The sequence below is a fragment of the Falco cherrug genome, chromosome 8 (genome assembly GCF_023634085.1).
Source record: "Falco cherrug isolate bFalChe1 chromosome 8, bFalChe1.pri, whole genome shotgun sequence".
NCBI lineage: Eukaryota > Metazoa > Chordata > Aves > Falconiformes > Falconidae > Falco > Falco cherrug.
The window spans coordinates 20,967,354-20,982,340 of NC_073704.1; the positions used below are offsets into that span (position 1 = coordinate 20,967,354).

At 34.7% G+C, this 14,987-nt stretch overlaps 1 protein-coding gene across 7 annotated transcripts in view; it reads left to right on the forward strand.

Annotated features, from left to right (window-relative positions):
* Nucleotides 1–14,987, forward strand: part of TLK1 (tousled like kinase 1) — a 91,501-nt gene that overhangs the window by 47,923 nt on the left and 28,591 nt on the right. For all 7 annotated transcript variants that reach the window (XM_055718285.1, XM_055718284.1, XM_055718281.1 and 4 more), the window contains 7 exons: nt 2,185–2,256; nt 7,942–8,017; nt 10,674–10,720; nt 11,087–11,173; nt 12,285–12,374; nt 13,237–13,329; nt 14,563–14,673. In XM_055718285.1, the coding sequence (XP_055574260.1) occupies nt 2,185–2,256; nt 7,942–8,017; nt 10,674–10,720; nt 11,087–11,173; nt 12,285–12,374; nt 13,237–13,329; nt 14,563–14,673 (576 nt within the window). The remainder of the gene's footprint in view (nt 1–2,184; nt 2,257–7,941; nt 8,018–10,673; nt 10,721–11,086; nt 11,174–12,284; nt 12,375–13,236; nt 13,330–14,562; nt 14,674–14,987) is intronic.

Sequence of the window (14,987 nt, forward strand, 5' to 3'; positions counted from 1 at the left end):
CAAGTCTTTTTGTTGTTGTTGTCTGTTGTTCAGCTGATTTCACTTTTAGGCAAATTACATTCCACTTTCAAGTTCTCGGTTTGTGCACTCACATTAGCCAGAATAAAATGAAGTTTAAAACAACTAATTTCCTTTTTCACTCTACCATGTAAAATAAAAGTTTCTTGTCCATGACACATTCCAAGATCTGTTTGAACAGGTAATTGTACTTGTACAACCAACGCACTTGGTTTCCAAATGGGTAGCTGGATACAGCATTTTTTTTAATACCACTTTTTTTAATACCAAATGATTTGATGATTGCTTGCAGAAGATGCTATCACCACTGTCTTCTGATTGATGCAGGTCCTCACCTCAGGCACTGTTGTTCTTATCTTTGACCAGAAATATTCCATTAGTGATCTTCAGTATACAGTGCAACATCTCTTCTTCTTCCTGCTTACTTTTTGTTTGGTTTTGGGAGGCAGGGTAGAATACTAGTATCTAGTCCTGTGATTAATCCTACCATCAGTAAAACAGCAATTATGTCAGTTTTGTTTGTATTTCTTTTATTTCTGACTATTCAGTGTATCCAAATAGATAGCATGAAATGTAGCTGATCTGGGCTGTTTGGAATATGCTTTTTTTTCTTTTTTCAATATAGTCTTCAGTCTTGGTGGGGGATGTTAAGAGAGGCTTGCTTATCTGATTTTTATTAAAAGGAAAAACAGATAAAACCTTCTATGTGATGTGCAGAGGTTACTGGGGAAATATGATGTATAAATATGATCTCCATTGGTCGTCTTTCACTTTGAAAACAAAAATGAGAAAACTTCCTCTTCGTGTACATCCCCAAATCCACATATACTAAATTCTCATTTTCCTAATGTAGCAAGACAATACAGAGGTTGCAACTGCACTTACTGGTTAATTTTGGAAACATTCTAGGTCATTATTCCTCTAGTAGTTAAACTGAGATGGGCTCTTATTTATTGGGACTGCTATTTTGAAAGCCTACCCCTATGTATTGTTTTACTGAAGAATTTTGGAATTGTTTGGCGGGGTGGGGGGGGAAGCCCATCATCTTCAAACTTTCTCAGTAAGCGAGGGTGGAAATATGAATATAGGTTACTGAGATTATGGTCTTGGCTAACTCCAATGACCAGATTTGAGACATCACAAGCAAGAACTACATATAGGCATTTCTGTGCTAAAAGACTGCCTGGGGTGTGGAACACACGTGGAAATTTTGTGGGGTTAGTTAACATTCCTCCAGAAATTTTAATGCAGAGATGATCTAGTTATTCAGAAGATGTCACAGATCAGTATTGTCCTGCAAACTGACACAGTTCTGGAAAGCAAGCATGCTTTGAAGCAAGCTGAGTGTTTGCCTTGGAACTGGTTGTTTCACTTCAAAGTATTTGTTCTGCCTTCCTGTATGGAAAAGAATAACCCAGCAGTATAAGATTTTATATTTTTTCTTTTAATAAGAAGAAGCTCAACTGCTGTTGGCATTTTTTGTTCTCTGAACGTGAAACAGACTCTTGCTGTAAAATGTCCTTGTTGCCATTCTGTGTTCAAAAGACCTCTGAATAAATCAGCCTTAGAAAATTCCTAAATAAATACTGTAACTTGAGACTATTTTACAGGTTTTGTCTTTTTTTCTTTTTCTCATTAGTCTAGGTTTGTTACTTTGGGGAAAGTGGTTTAAGAATGTGGAATAATATTGTCAATAGCTTGTAATTTTCTGTCATTGAGTGAATTAAAAAAAAATCGCTCTGCCGTAACCTAGTGTCTGTCTTGGAGAAAATTAAACATTCTTTTTCTTTGAAAAATTAAAGTTTTTAGTAGTCTCCAGCAGTTTCAACAATACTGGCTTCTTAAGCCTATTCTGTGGAATCATTTGGTAGGATTTTTCATTGGATGTTTTGCTTTTCCCAAATAAGACTTAAGTGGTTTTGAATGTTCTAGGGTTTTATGTGGCTTAAAACCAATCAAAATACAGAATTTACTGTGCCCTGTCAAACCATCCACGTGTCAAGCTTCTTATCCCCCTTGAAATCACCAGTGCTTTATAGTTAATAAATTTTTCCTTGCGAGCATGAAATTTTATTACTGTTACTTGTTATAACTGTGAGTGATAATAGTGGATTAGCTGTTTTATAAATCTGTATATAATGTTCAGTATTTTATTTGTCTTGGTAGGCTTCAACAAATAACGAAAGTTCAAATCACAGTTTTGGAAGCTTGGGATCTTTAAGTGATAAAGAATCAGAGGTAAGTATATAAGGCAGATTCATTATTACGTCAAAAATTTAATGTTAACAAATCATAATTTTATATTCCACTGTGATGCCTTATTTCATGTAGAAGCTTTTAAAGTAAAATGCAAAATACACAGCTAGGTAGGAAAAAGCATACATTAATAAAATATACCATCTCTTGGATGAGGAGACATGACTTCATAAAAGTTTCTTTGGACTTCTGGTCATGAAACTAGCTGCTTCTGCTTCTTCATTATCTATGTAGTCATGCTGTGAGGATACATACAGCTTTTGGAGCTGAAAATGCTTAAACAGTTTGCTGTCCTTTGTTTAGTAAGTAATAAGGTTTTCACCAGCACAGATAAAACTTTGACGAGTCTTTGGCTGCACCTTTGAAAGTACCCTAGAAACTAGTTTGCTGCGTTTTCTTGAAAAATATGGATTTAGTCCAAGGCCAGACACTGGCTGTCATCTGCATTTGTAAAGCTGCAGTTGTCACTGCGGTTTTTCTTGCCTATTACCAGTTCATAATCCGGTAAAGGATTCATACTCTTACTGGGTTTTCATGTGCAGAGTGCAGACTTCCCTGGAGTAGAAGGTGGTTCTCTCAGTGACCAGCACTGATACAACTGCACTAATGCAGCTCTTACAGTTTACCTGGTTTGGGGTGGGTGAGGCTCTCTTGACAGTGTTGCCTGTGTACGTCACAGTTGTGTCGATAAGATTATACCCATAAGTAAGCAAGAGCATATTTTTAGCCTGGGGTAGACCTATGTTTGAGTGACATGTCATGTTGGAAGAATAGTTGTTTGGCATGTGCTTTTGATGTTATTTTTCCATTAAAGCTTTATTTTGTGGCCTAACTGTACATTCACTTAGTCGCTCAGAGACTGTCTGATTCTTGCTTTTATACTGGGCTGACCAGCAGGTGAATTTAGTTAGTTCCCAAGACCAATACCTTATAAGTAAACATTTTGTGTGTGTGATTTCATGTTTTCCTCTTTGGGAGAGGCTCTGCTATGTTTCTTTCCCCTTGCCTTTCCCAGCGAGATTTTCCTTTCAATTGTATATAGTCTATTTTCTTAACCAGAAGAATGACTCTGTCTGCCCATTGTTTTTCTTCATGGCTTTTCCTAGAAATACTTTGGGCAGTGTTGCAGTGGTGCAGTTCTGATGTTCTGGTGTGGGAATGGAAATGTGCTGCAGTAGCCTGAAGGTTATGATGCATTATTGCAATTCCCTGACAAAAAAAAACATGTCTAAGTAGTTGAGTGATCTCAGAACACTCACTATATGTGTAATAGCTTTTTGGCGTAGAAAAATGTTATTTTACAGTTGTATACATGAGACACGGAGGCATGTAAGTTTGAAAGTTCAACATGTTTCTTCTGTCTCTGCACAATGTTTTAACCTAAAGCCATGCTTCTGGATAGGGATAATTTTTTTTTTTTTAATTATTCTAAAATAGAAATAGACTTTTTTTTCCTAAAAAGTCCCTGCACAGATGTCTAGTGTTCTATTGCACAGGTCTCCAGGTTTCTTCTGTTTTCTGAAGGATGGTCTTAATGACATTGAATAACGAAATATGATTTCTTGACCCATTTTCAGAAGTTGTCAGTTGTAGTCACTTAAATTATAATTGTGATGCCAAATATGTTAACAAGTTTTTAGAGTCTTTTCTTAAAATAACAGCTGGTTACTGATATGCTGTAATCCTGTGAGAAGTGCAGTTTAGTGCTTAATATTGCAAACAGGTTGTGGGATTTGTGTGTGTGTGTTTTCTTGGGTTTTTTTAATGGTGTGACAATGAAAATTTCATAATAATAGGGAATTCCTCTGGTGGATGGTAGTGTACAAAGACAAAGACTTATGCAGGAAGCAGTGCCATCATTTGATGATGAGAGAGAACTGTTGTATTATAATAGATTTTTGGAGGAAAAAAAAGTAGAAATACACATCTCAGAATCATTAAAACTCATTTCTAGCAAGAATGTCAGTTTCTGATTAAATTGTGGTGGTACATTCACCATTCTGTGCTCTCATCACTAAATGGCACATTAAAAGATATGAATTCTTTCACACTTAGTATTCAAACCAAGGCAGGCTTCCCACACACAAACAACCCTTTTTGGTTTTCTGATGTGAATTTTTTATTTTTTACATTTTAATCACAGGATTGCAGAAAATATAACTATTACAACTGTAGTATTCCCCCCCCATGTGATGGATGTATGAAGAGGGGCAACTTGCCTGAATAATAGTTTTACTTGAGATACTTCACAGAGATAAACATTGAACTGCAAAATAACTTGAAACCAGGCATTATCCTGGATTCAGTTCAGCATTGTGAGTGATAAACATGACCTGAATGTTTGATCTTAATATCCAGACCTGTATTCCAGTTTCTTTTAAAATTTTTACATATTTTTTTATTAATTTCTTTGCTGTGATACATGGATCTTTATTTGCGTGTGTATTAGCTACTTGTAGTTAAGATAATTTCTAAACTGGCTACCTCAGGTTGTGAACAAGTGCTTCTGGTAGACTTCCAGTATCTTGGCCTTCCCCACCATTCCTCATTAAAGAAGATTACTCCTTGTTTTGGTTACAGATACATACTTTTATTTATCACTAGTATTTTCTGTTCTCTGTAGATAATTAATTATTTAACGGAGGGCAGCCTTGTCTGTGGTTTGATTTGTACAGTTTGATAAGTTACTTAAATGGTTTGCTCTACTTGCTTGCAGCTGTTAAGTTGTGGTGGTTCCCGATAATACAGAACCATCGTTATAAATCTAATTTCAGAAGTAACTAAAGATTTGATCTAATTGGAATTTATAATGTGTTGCAGAGGAAAACAGCACTGCTGTATTAGTTTGCTATAATTTTAAAGCTTTGTGGGGAGGGTAGGATTTAGAAGAAAATAATGGTAGAAAATTGTCAACTCAATGTTATGTATATGAAAAATATCAACAACTAAAAAAGGCATCGCTATTAAGCATGCTGGAGGGTTAAGTGTTGAGACATAAAAAAACCCCACTTTGAGTTTATTACACAATTTTAATAATTTTTATCTACAAAAATAACTTCCTGAGTTCTGCTGTTACCAGTTCTACAGTAATGGCAGAAGATACTTAACTGTACATGAAATATATAAAAATACTTACCTGAGTATTTTTTTAAAGGACATTAACTAGTTGAGAATTGGTACTTAGAAATGTTCATTTTATAAAAGAGGATGTGAAAAGCCAACATTTAAAAGTATAAATGTGAAGAGAAGACTAAGGGGAAGCACATTAGAATTGAAGGGTAAGCTAGGATCAAGACCATGGCATATGAGGCTTTGCTAATACGCTGGGCTGTAACTTTAACATAGCTTTACCATCTGACTTTGGATAACTTCAGAGCTATTTTTGTCTTGCTTATGAAATAGTGGGGTTTTAGTCTAAATCTTGGCTATATGTAAATCCTTCTGAGTGACTGAAAACAGCGTAAGTCTTCGTTTACTGCGAGGATAGTCCTCAGTCCTATTAGTCTTCAGTTTCTTGTAACTTGTATGATTCCATTCATTAGAAAGGATTTTGGAGAACATTTTCTGGTGATTGATGTTTGCTATACGTTACCATGTGAATTTTGTACTTAGAAAAGGTGAACATGACCTTGTTGGGTAACCTCATTAGTAACCTCATTAGTGTGCTAATACTTTTTAGTTTCGAAGGTTAAATTAAACACTGGAAGAAATCAGAAGAGCTTAGGGAAATAGACATTTATGAATTACTTGAGTTTCAGTTTTAAAAATATAAACCTCTTTCAATGTCTGGCTTTTAAATACAAGAAATCAGTCACTGCAGTTGGAAACTAATTTTGGTAGGAGAAATCTTAAATATTTAGTCATTAATCAGCTTTTAAACAACTTTTTTTTTTTTTTCTTCTGCTTCATATGGTAGGTAAAACTGACTACATTAGAATGATAACCTGCAAAATTGAAAGCTGGAAAATAAGAATAACATGAAAATGTTTGGTTAAGTATTTTAAATTTAGTTTTGTGGAAAGGTACCTTAATGTTACCTATTTACCTGGCAGTAACTGTAAATTATAAAAGTAATATTTCTAAGATATGCTTTCTGCTTTTAGAATCATACGGCCTCAAAATAACTTCATTTCCAGGAGTCTGTGTTACACAGTTTGCTGATGCACGACAGCACTGTAAAGGATGCAGCTTTTGGTTGGAAGAGTTTATTTAAAATAAAATGTATGTAATTGAACTTCATTTGTAGCATGATAATACAACAGCTACAATTGTAAAACTTCTGAAGGTGTTTTTATGAACCTATCCACAGAGCTAAAACTTCTAAAAAATACATGGTATAGGTAAGGAAGACCTTTCTTGTGCTGACTGTTCTTTTACGGACTGATAATTTCTACAGATCACAGCTAACTTAAAGTGGTTTTTTGCCAAAATAAATATTTTAGGATATTTGTAGTATATTTATATTTGAAGATACCCAAATGAAGATTTTGGAACAGAAACATGCCTGAAATGCTTTTAGTGATGGGTTGAAATCTGAATTTTGATATCATTTGCTGTGCTGAGGAGGAGTACTTGGAGAACAAAGTGACAAATACAGTGAAATGATAAAATGGTGATATCAAAAAAAATTAAGCATCTTACCATTGATCTCACATTTAGTCCGAGATACTAGGGACCATTGATTTCTTGATTGTAAAACAGAGTTCATGCAGTGGCTTCTGTGCTTTCTCCAGTTACTGGTATGAGGCTGCTTGGGGGCTGAATACACACACAGCTGCAGCATCTTTTCCTTGAACCAAAGCAGCTTGTAGAATTTAACTTACACTGGGGAGACTAACCGGTTTGAATCCTCAGATCAAGGGAGAGCAAATACAATTTAGAGATGCCTCTGATCACATCCCTTTTTTATCATCTGTATTGTACGTGCTGATTGTAGTTTCTAGGCAACTATATGTAATATTTCTGGAATAAATTTTTTACAGGTCTGCATTTTTTCGCTTGATGTTTTTCTTTGACTTTCTTGAGATACAAATATAATGGGGAGGGGACAATGACACTTTCCAAGTGGATAGATATTCAGGTTTTGAGCAATTGTGCTTTTTTTCCCCTCTCTTTTTTTTCTCTCTCTTTTTTAAAAATCCTAAATAGATTCCAGAAATCTACAGCTCATAGTATTTTGGAGATTACTTCTGCACTTCCGAAAATGCGTTAACATTATAAGCTTCCTATTGAAGCGCTAGAACTTTGTGTTTATACTGTGGCAATATGTAGAAAACACCATCAAGAATCAGCTTATCTCACCAAGTGTTAAGCTTTAAAACACCCACAACTATAATAGGAAGATCTTGGTAAAATGTGAAACCATATTGGGTGTTTATAAACCTCAGAATGGATGAAAAGGTATAATTGCTTAACAATTAATATGTAGAATTGCCTTTTGGGAAATTATTAAAGAATTATTTCATACTTAAGTATCTTTTCTGGCTTGAATTTATCTTATTGACCAAGGATCGTATTCTCTACTTTAACTACAATCTGAAATTACATCCCTCCTGAATTGTGAAATCATATTTTATGAATGAGTATTTAAAATTATTTCACAATAATAGGGCAATAATGTAAGTAAATAGAGCTGCTGTTGGATCATGTTATTTTTGTTGTTTGTAGACTCCAGAGAAGAAACAGTCAGAACCTTCCAGAGGAAGAAAACGAAAAGCAGACACTCAAAGTGAAAGCAGCCAAGGTAAACTAAAATGTAAATGAATTAGGTAGTTACTGCATGTATTTAATCCAGTTATAAGGCACAAAGTTTTGACTGTTAGCCTTAAAAAAATCTGTATTTTTGCTTGCATAAGACAGGTGTTGCATTTTGGATGATAAATTATGTATCCCCCCCTCCCTCCACCCCCATTTGTCACTGGAAAGGATGGGCAAGTAAAACCTGAACTGGGCTGGTAATTGCCCGTAAGAATTGTGCGCTCCCGCACACGTAACTTGCAGCTACGATACAGTTCTGTATACTTTCAAGAGCTGTAGCAGCTCTTCTCATCCAAAATACTTCTGTGGTTTGTATTTCTTTTCAGTAGGTAAGGGGGACAAGGGATTACAGACTATAATATGTGATTGCTTATTTTTTGGGTATATTTAAAAATTGAATTTTATTCTTTTCTATGGATTATTGTACAGTGTAGTCTAGAGGAGTGGGGAAATCAAGATGAGGCTGTTTCGCAGTTTAATATTTACAAAGCTTATTTTTTGTCATTCTTCTCTCTAGTGTGGCTTTTGGGGGAGGAATGGGGGAAATGTAACCTCCAGACAGACAAGATGATGTCAAAAGGGGAGGAGGAATAGTTTTGATAATATCTGTATTAGCTTGGGTTTTTTTTTGTTTCTAACTGAGCCAGGAAATGTCACTTCAGATACATACCAGTGGGTTCCATATCTTGAAGTCTTCGTGATGCAACATACTATTAGTAGAAGAATTATGTAGTTTGACTACAATTTCTTTGTTAGTATTGCTTCATAGAAACCTGCTTTGTTTCAAGAACTTGAATGAAATTTCCTATTTCCATTGTTCTAGTAGCCTACCCTTCCTCCTACCAATGAGAGTTGAAATTAGAGATGATAGAAATGTTAGGAACTTTTTGGCATAGACAACATGGTTATAATGTCTTGTAATTACTATTCTACTGTCAGCAGCAGTGAAACTGAATAGGCTGCACTGCAATATTCTCAAGGAACTAGCCTAGGAAACTGCAGCATATTGGAGTGGTACAGTACAATTGAAGCACTGCAAATACTGCTGTTGTACTGAAAATAGGAACAAGAGATCCATGTCTTGTATATTGCATGCCTAGGACTTTGACTTTATAGCATGCAAAATAATCCATAAATGCTGAAGAAAAGTATTGTTTAGAACATGGAGGTGATTGTAAAGTGGGATAAAATCAGTAGAAATTAGGAATAATTGGCTGGCCCAGAATAATTTGATGTATTTCTTCAGGGCAGAGTTCTGTAACATGACATACAATAGATTTTTCTATGCTGAAAAGGAAAGCAGTCTGTCTCATTTATCTGGATGAAAGCAAGTTTTAATTTGATAAAGTGATAGATGAGAATTAAGCTTAAACCCAAAAATCACTAGCAGAATTACAGGGTAGGTAAAGAACTGGCTAGAGGGCAGTAACAGTGATGTACGCTAACTGGGTAACTGCTGGGTACTGGAAGAGTTAGCTGGGTGCTGTTTGAAGTCTTTGAATTATTTTACCTAAATATTTATGTTAAAAGTTTTGACACAGAAAGGGCTGCCAAATGCTTCTGTGTCTTCATGGTATTTCTTAGTGACAAAGTTATGCAGCAATGCCAGTATAGAGGTATATTGGACTAGAATGAATTCTTCAGGGCTGAAGCAATAGAAAAGCTTAAAAATCTTTGCTAAAAAGTCCAAAAATACATTTTTGGACCTGTGAATAAGTAGTGATTTCCTAATTTATAAAAAAAATTTCCTTCTATAAAGAGAACAATTTTGAACAGTGGTCTTTTTTCAAGATGTCTTCTAACAGGTAGTTTGACCTATATGAGAGACAAATAACAGTCTTAAGATGTCAGTCGTCTTAGAACCTAATAGAAGAAAGTATTCATGCCATTGGGTGAAGCATTGGTGCAATCTATGGAATGCCACATATGGGTCAGGTCCTCAAGTTGAAGAAAGATCAATTCACACCGGTGCTCCTGAAGTGTCAACACTGATTAAGATAAAAGAAATTCTGCTCTCTCATTCTGATCTGTTTATCTCCCCAGTTAACCCTGTGAGTTAGCTGATTCATCATCAGGTTGGGAAGAATGGAAATACTTGTCATCCTCCATGCCCCCACTGTTATTTGTACTTAGGGAAGTCCTTGAGCTAAACATTTGGGCATAGTAACTCATCTGGAACATATAATAGTTATATTAATTAATAGACTTGTTTATTAATTTATTAAAAATAGTTTATTAATTAATAGAGTTAATAGACTTGGTTAATTTGATATTTTGGAAGTGGATAAGCTATGAGGTAGTGCTTGAAAAGGGGAGGGGCTCGGAGCTGAAGGTATGAATTGTAGGATGAGAGATGAGTTTTCTGGTATCTAGAAGAGGTCTAGGCTTACTGCTAAGTCTGCACTAACCTGGTTTAGGAATTGTAGCGTGACTTAATTTCTGACTTCTCAATGAATGGAATATGCAAATCTCTTTATTGTGGCCAATCCCTTGATTATTTACATAGGGAGATCACATCTCAGCACATCAAAGAAAACCATTTAACCAGTGGTAAGATTTTGCTGTTTACTGTATAGGTAAAAATGTAAGACACATCTGTAAGTAATTTAGTCAATTCTAATGTATTGATGTCTTTGTTTCAGGAAAGAATATTGGGGGACGTGGTCACAAGATTAGTGACTATTTTGAGGTAAGGTTTTTGTGTGTTTGTAAAATTTATTTTAGCTTTAAAATTTACTTTCAGCTTTTTTTGAAAGTTACAGATTTTTTGCTTGTATTGGACAGGCCTCCTGAGAGGATACTTTTTTTTTCTTTATGTAATTTTATAAGTATTAAACCTTGAAGTAGAGATGCAGTGATCTCTTGGTGCAGCCTGAGCTAAAATACAAAAAAATTCTCTCTCACGCTTTTATATAAATGGCCAAAGACTATGCTAATAAAAGTAATACAACGTGATACACAAATTCTGTGTACAGATGAACTGTATCATTTGGTAGGTGTGTAATGTATTTTGAGAAGAAGGTTGACTAATCGGAGGTTCCTATCTTCTCTATAGTACCAAGGTGGAAACGGCTCTAGTCCGGTGCGAGGCGTACCTCCTGCAATCCGATCTCCTCAGAATTCACATTCCGCTCCTTCTTCTGTAAGTTTGTGAACTTTGTAGCTGCTGGAGATACTTTCATAGTCTGAAGGTAGCATAATTGAAAAGAATCTATATTCAAGGGAAGAGTTTTCAGAGGAAGGAATCCTGAGGAGGAGTTCATTCTTGCAACAGTAACAAAACAAACAACCAACAAAAAATCAAGTTAAATATTTAACTAAATTTAAAACTAAAGTTTTCTGCTAACACAGGAACTTTTTTTCTAAAACATAATTTTTAAATACAAAGTAATAATGTAAAATGTTGAATAAATGTTGAAATGTTCTAATGATGTCTGTTCACAAGACTCACACAGAAAAGGGGAGGATTTTTGTTGCTTTGACCCCTAACTTGGGACTTTAAAAGCTCAGGTTTTGATAAATCATAAATTTTTAAATAATTGACACCTAATTTGCCTGTATCCTTTAAAAAGTCTCTTCCTTGGTCGTGCTAATATTTTCCCCTCCTCATACGCACAATTTCAGTGTTAACATACCTACATGTGATTCTAAATGGCCAAACAGATTCTGCCAGTTACAGAAGGGGTTTGTTTTCTCTGCTGGTAGGCCTCAGCTTTTGTTCCATGTGCTTTCAACTTCAGTCTGACAATATGCAGTATAATACAGATTGTGGAATTTGTCTTGAAAACAGCCTCATTCAGACAAACTAGTGGGTTTGGGGAAGTTCCATTAATGGAATTTGTGTTCTGATCTGTACTAGCTTCCCCTTTCTGGTTCTCCCATGGGAAATAACCACTCCAAAAATAACTCACATTATTTTTGAGTTGCGAAAGCTTAGAATCAGAAAAATAAGTCTGTGTAAGACTGGCATCACCTTATGTCAGTTTTGTATTCTCTTAAATCTTTCAGTCTGTTTCCTAAAAGTGACAGCCTCAGTTTTCTCAGAGAATCTATTGCATCCTTTCTAAACTGCAAGTGATAAATAACAGCATAGTGATAGTTCTCAATGCAATGCCACGAGTAGTATCTTCTGTAAGAAAGATACCTTATTTCCCTATTCTATGTGATTTTTCTGCCAAGAGTTGTGAACAGGGCTATGTTCATAATTTAATATTGCAGTTGTATCTAAAATCCTTTGTTTTCCTGCATTCCAGGTTCGACAGAATAGTCCTTCTCCTACTTCATTAGCTTTTGGGGACCACCCTATCACGCAACCAAAGCAGTTATCTTTTAAAATTACTCAGGTAACTTTTTTTGAGTAGAGCTATCCTGTATCACTTCAAGACTGCAGAAAAAACAGATAGATACATTTATTTCTTTGTCTTTCAACTTCTTGTAAATTCTTAAAGGCTTTCAAAACCTTTGCCTTTTAGAATCCACCAAAGCATTTTTCTGTTAAGTTCACCAGCTCATAATTTAATTTATATCTCTCTGATTAGTTTGGTATTCTGCACTTGCTTTGCTTCCAGTGTCATACTTCATGTGTAGTCAGTTGACCATGTCATCGGTAGGCTTTTGCTCAAGATTTTAGCTGTGTGTGATCTGAGAAGTAGAGGCTGTTCTTTCAGGCAGTATTTGAAGTGACAGCTGCTGTTGTCATATTGCATTTAAAGTATGACATTGAAGAAGAAAAATGAGATGGTAATCAAAATGATCAAGATATAGTTCTGTCATGACTTTCAAAAGCCAAAAGCAACTGGTTTATCCTTTCTGCCATTTCTGACATGATCTGTTCTCTTTCGCAAGTTAGTCAGAACAAGGCTCCTTCACCTGTTAACCAAACACAGAGACTTTCAAGTAATTAGCTGGCGTTGACATTCTTGCTCTGTTTTATATGCTTTTTTTGTGAACAGTAAGTTTTCAGTTAGTGATTAAGTCTTTTAACACTGTTAGTGGCTTATCCCAAATGTTGACAGTCATCCTCATGAAGAGGGAAAGCAATTTTGAATAACAACCTTCCATGTCACTTCTAAAACACGTGAAAATAAGATGTGCTGGTCTTGTTGAACGTTTTAAAGTAGTTTATTTCTCTGTGTAACAAACATGAGAAAAATAATGCTATAATTGTTAAAGGAAAGGATGAAATTTTCAAAATGTTCTTTTTAGACTGATCTCACAATGCTGAAATTAGCTGCGCTAGAAAGTAATAAAAATCAAGACTTGGAAAAGAAAGAAGGTCGTATAGATGACTTACTCAGGGTGAGTATTGGACATGGGGTAAAGATATTTATTCAGATAATTCAGATAATGAATCTGAGGCAAATATTTTAAATGTTTGAATAATCCTTGTTTTTAAAAATTACCCTGGAGTTACCTAAATTAAAAGGCAGAGTGAGGTTTTAATTTTTCTGATTTTTTTTCTGAAAATGCAAGAAGTCTATAAAATGAAATGCATAAGGGTTTTTTTTCTGCCTCTGTGCTATAACTTTTTGATGATTAAATACGTTTATAGAATTTCTGAGGGTACAAAGAAAGCTGATGCTGTTTTGCAGGCAGTTCATTAATTCCTTAACTTCATAATATAATTTCATGTGACAGGTGGGGGTTTTGTTGTTCTGTTTGTGAATAGCAGTTATCAGGGGGCCGACTGTTGGCAGTTTCAGAATGGAGGTGATTGTGACAATTATTATGGGCAATAAATAAACTACTCTTAATAAGAAACCTGTGCTATACTGTGCTCTAAGACCTGTTTTCAGAACAAAGTCTTAATACTTGTGCTCTTGAAAGAAGTGTTAGAGAGGTGATATATAGAAATATGAAACAATTCATAGTCTGTTTAGTGTTTATATGTGCACGAGTACATATTAACACATGCAATCATACGTTACAGAATTGTACATACAGTCTTTTAGCACATGTTCAGCAGTATGGAATAGACAAACACAACCTTTTTAAAACTAAAAAAAATAATTTAGTTTTAAACAAAATAATACTGCTGTGGTGTTTTTTAAGGTAATAAGTTAAATATAATTGGAATGTAGGGAGCTTGGTAAATTTCCTACTCAGATAATTGAAACTTGTATCATTGGGAATTTTTTGTTTCCTTTTAAATCAAAAATGTTAGGATTTCACGTGACTTCAGCAATCAGGTATAAAGGATACAGAGCTAAAATTAAACTTTCAGTTTAACGCTGGAGGACTGGAAAAATGATCAGTACAGTGCTTTTATATATTATTTACATGCTGAATGCTCTGTAATACAGTATGCAGCTCAGTGTAAAGAAAGTGAAAAGGGAGCAAGGTACATCCTTCTACAGATTGGGATAGATCTGGGAAATTATATTTTTGCCTATATATATATATATATATATATATATTTATGCATATTCCTTTACTTTAGTCATGTGAAGGTAGACATCTTTATTTTCTGTGACAGCTGATTAAAAAAAAATGTTTCAATATGTCTTTTCATATTTTGTATTTATTTGTTAGGCTAACTGTGATCTTAGAAGACAAATAGATGAACAACAAAAGCTACTTGAAAAATATAAAGAAAGGTTAAACAAATGTATTTCAATGAGCAAGAAGCTTCTAATTGAAAAGGTAAGTTTGCTGCTTTTAAAATCTTTGTGATAAAAACTGTGAGGATGCTGTAGAACTCTGTTATGATTCCTTTATTTTCATAATAACTTTTTCACATTAGTCTCTTAGGCTGAAACATCATATGTGTGGTCTTTATGTGGCAGTAAGTATTCTTGTAAGCCTGAATAGGCAAAATAAAATGTTGAGCCTTTTTCAGATCATGGAACATGTAACTACTTTAAGGTATGTGGGATGGTTTTCATCATGAGTAATTCAAATATAGGAAAACATAAAAGATAAGAATTTAGTATGTGGCAAATTTTCGGGACAAACTT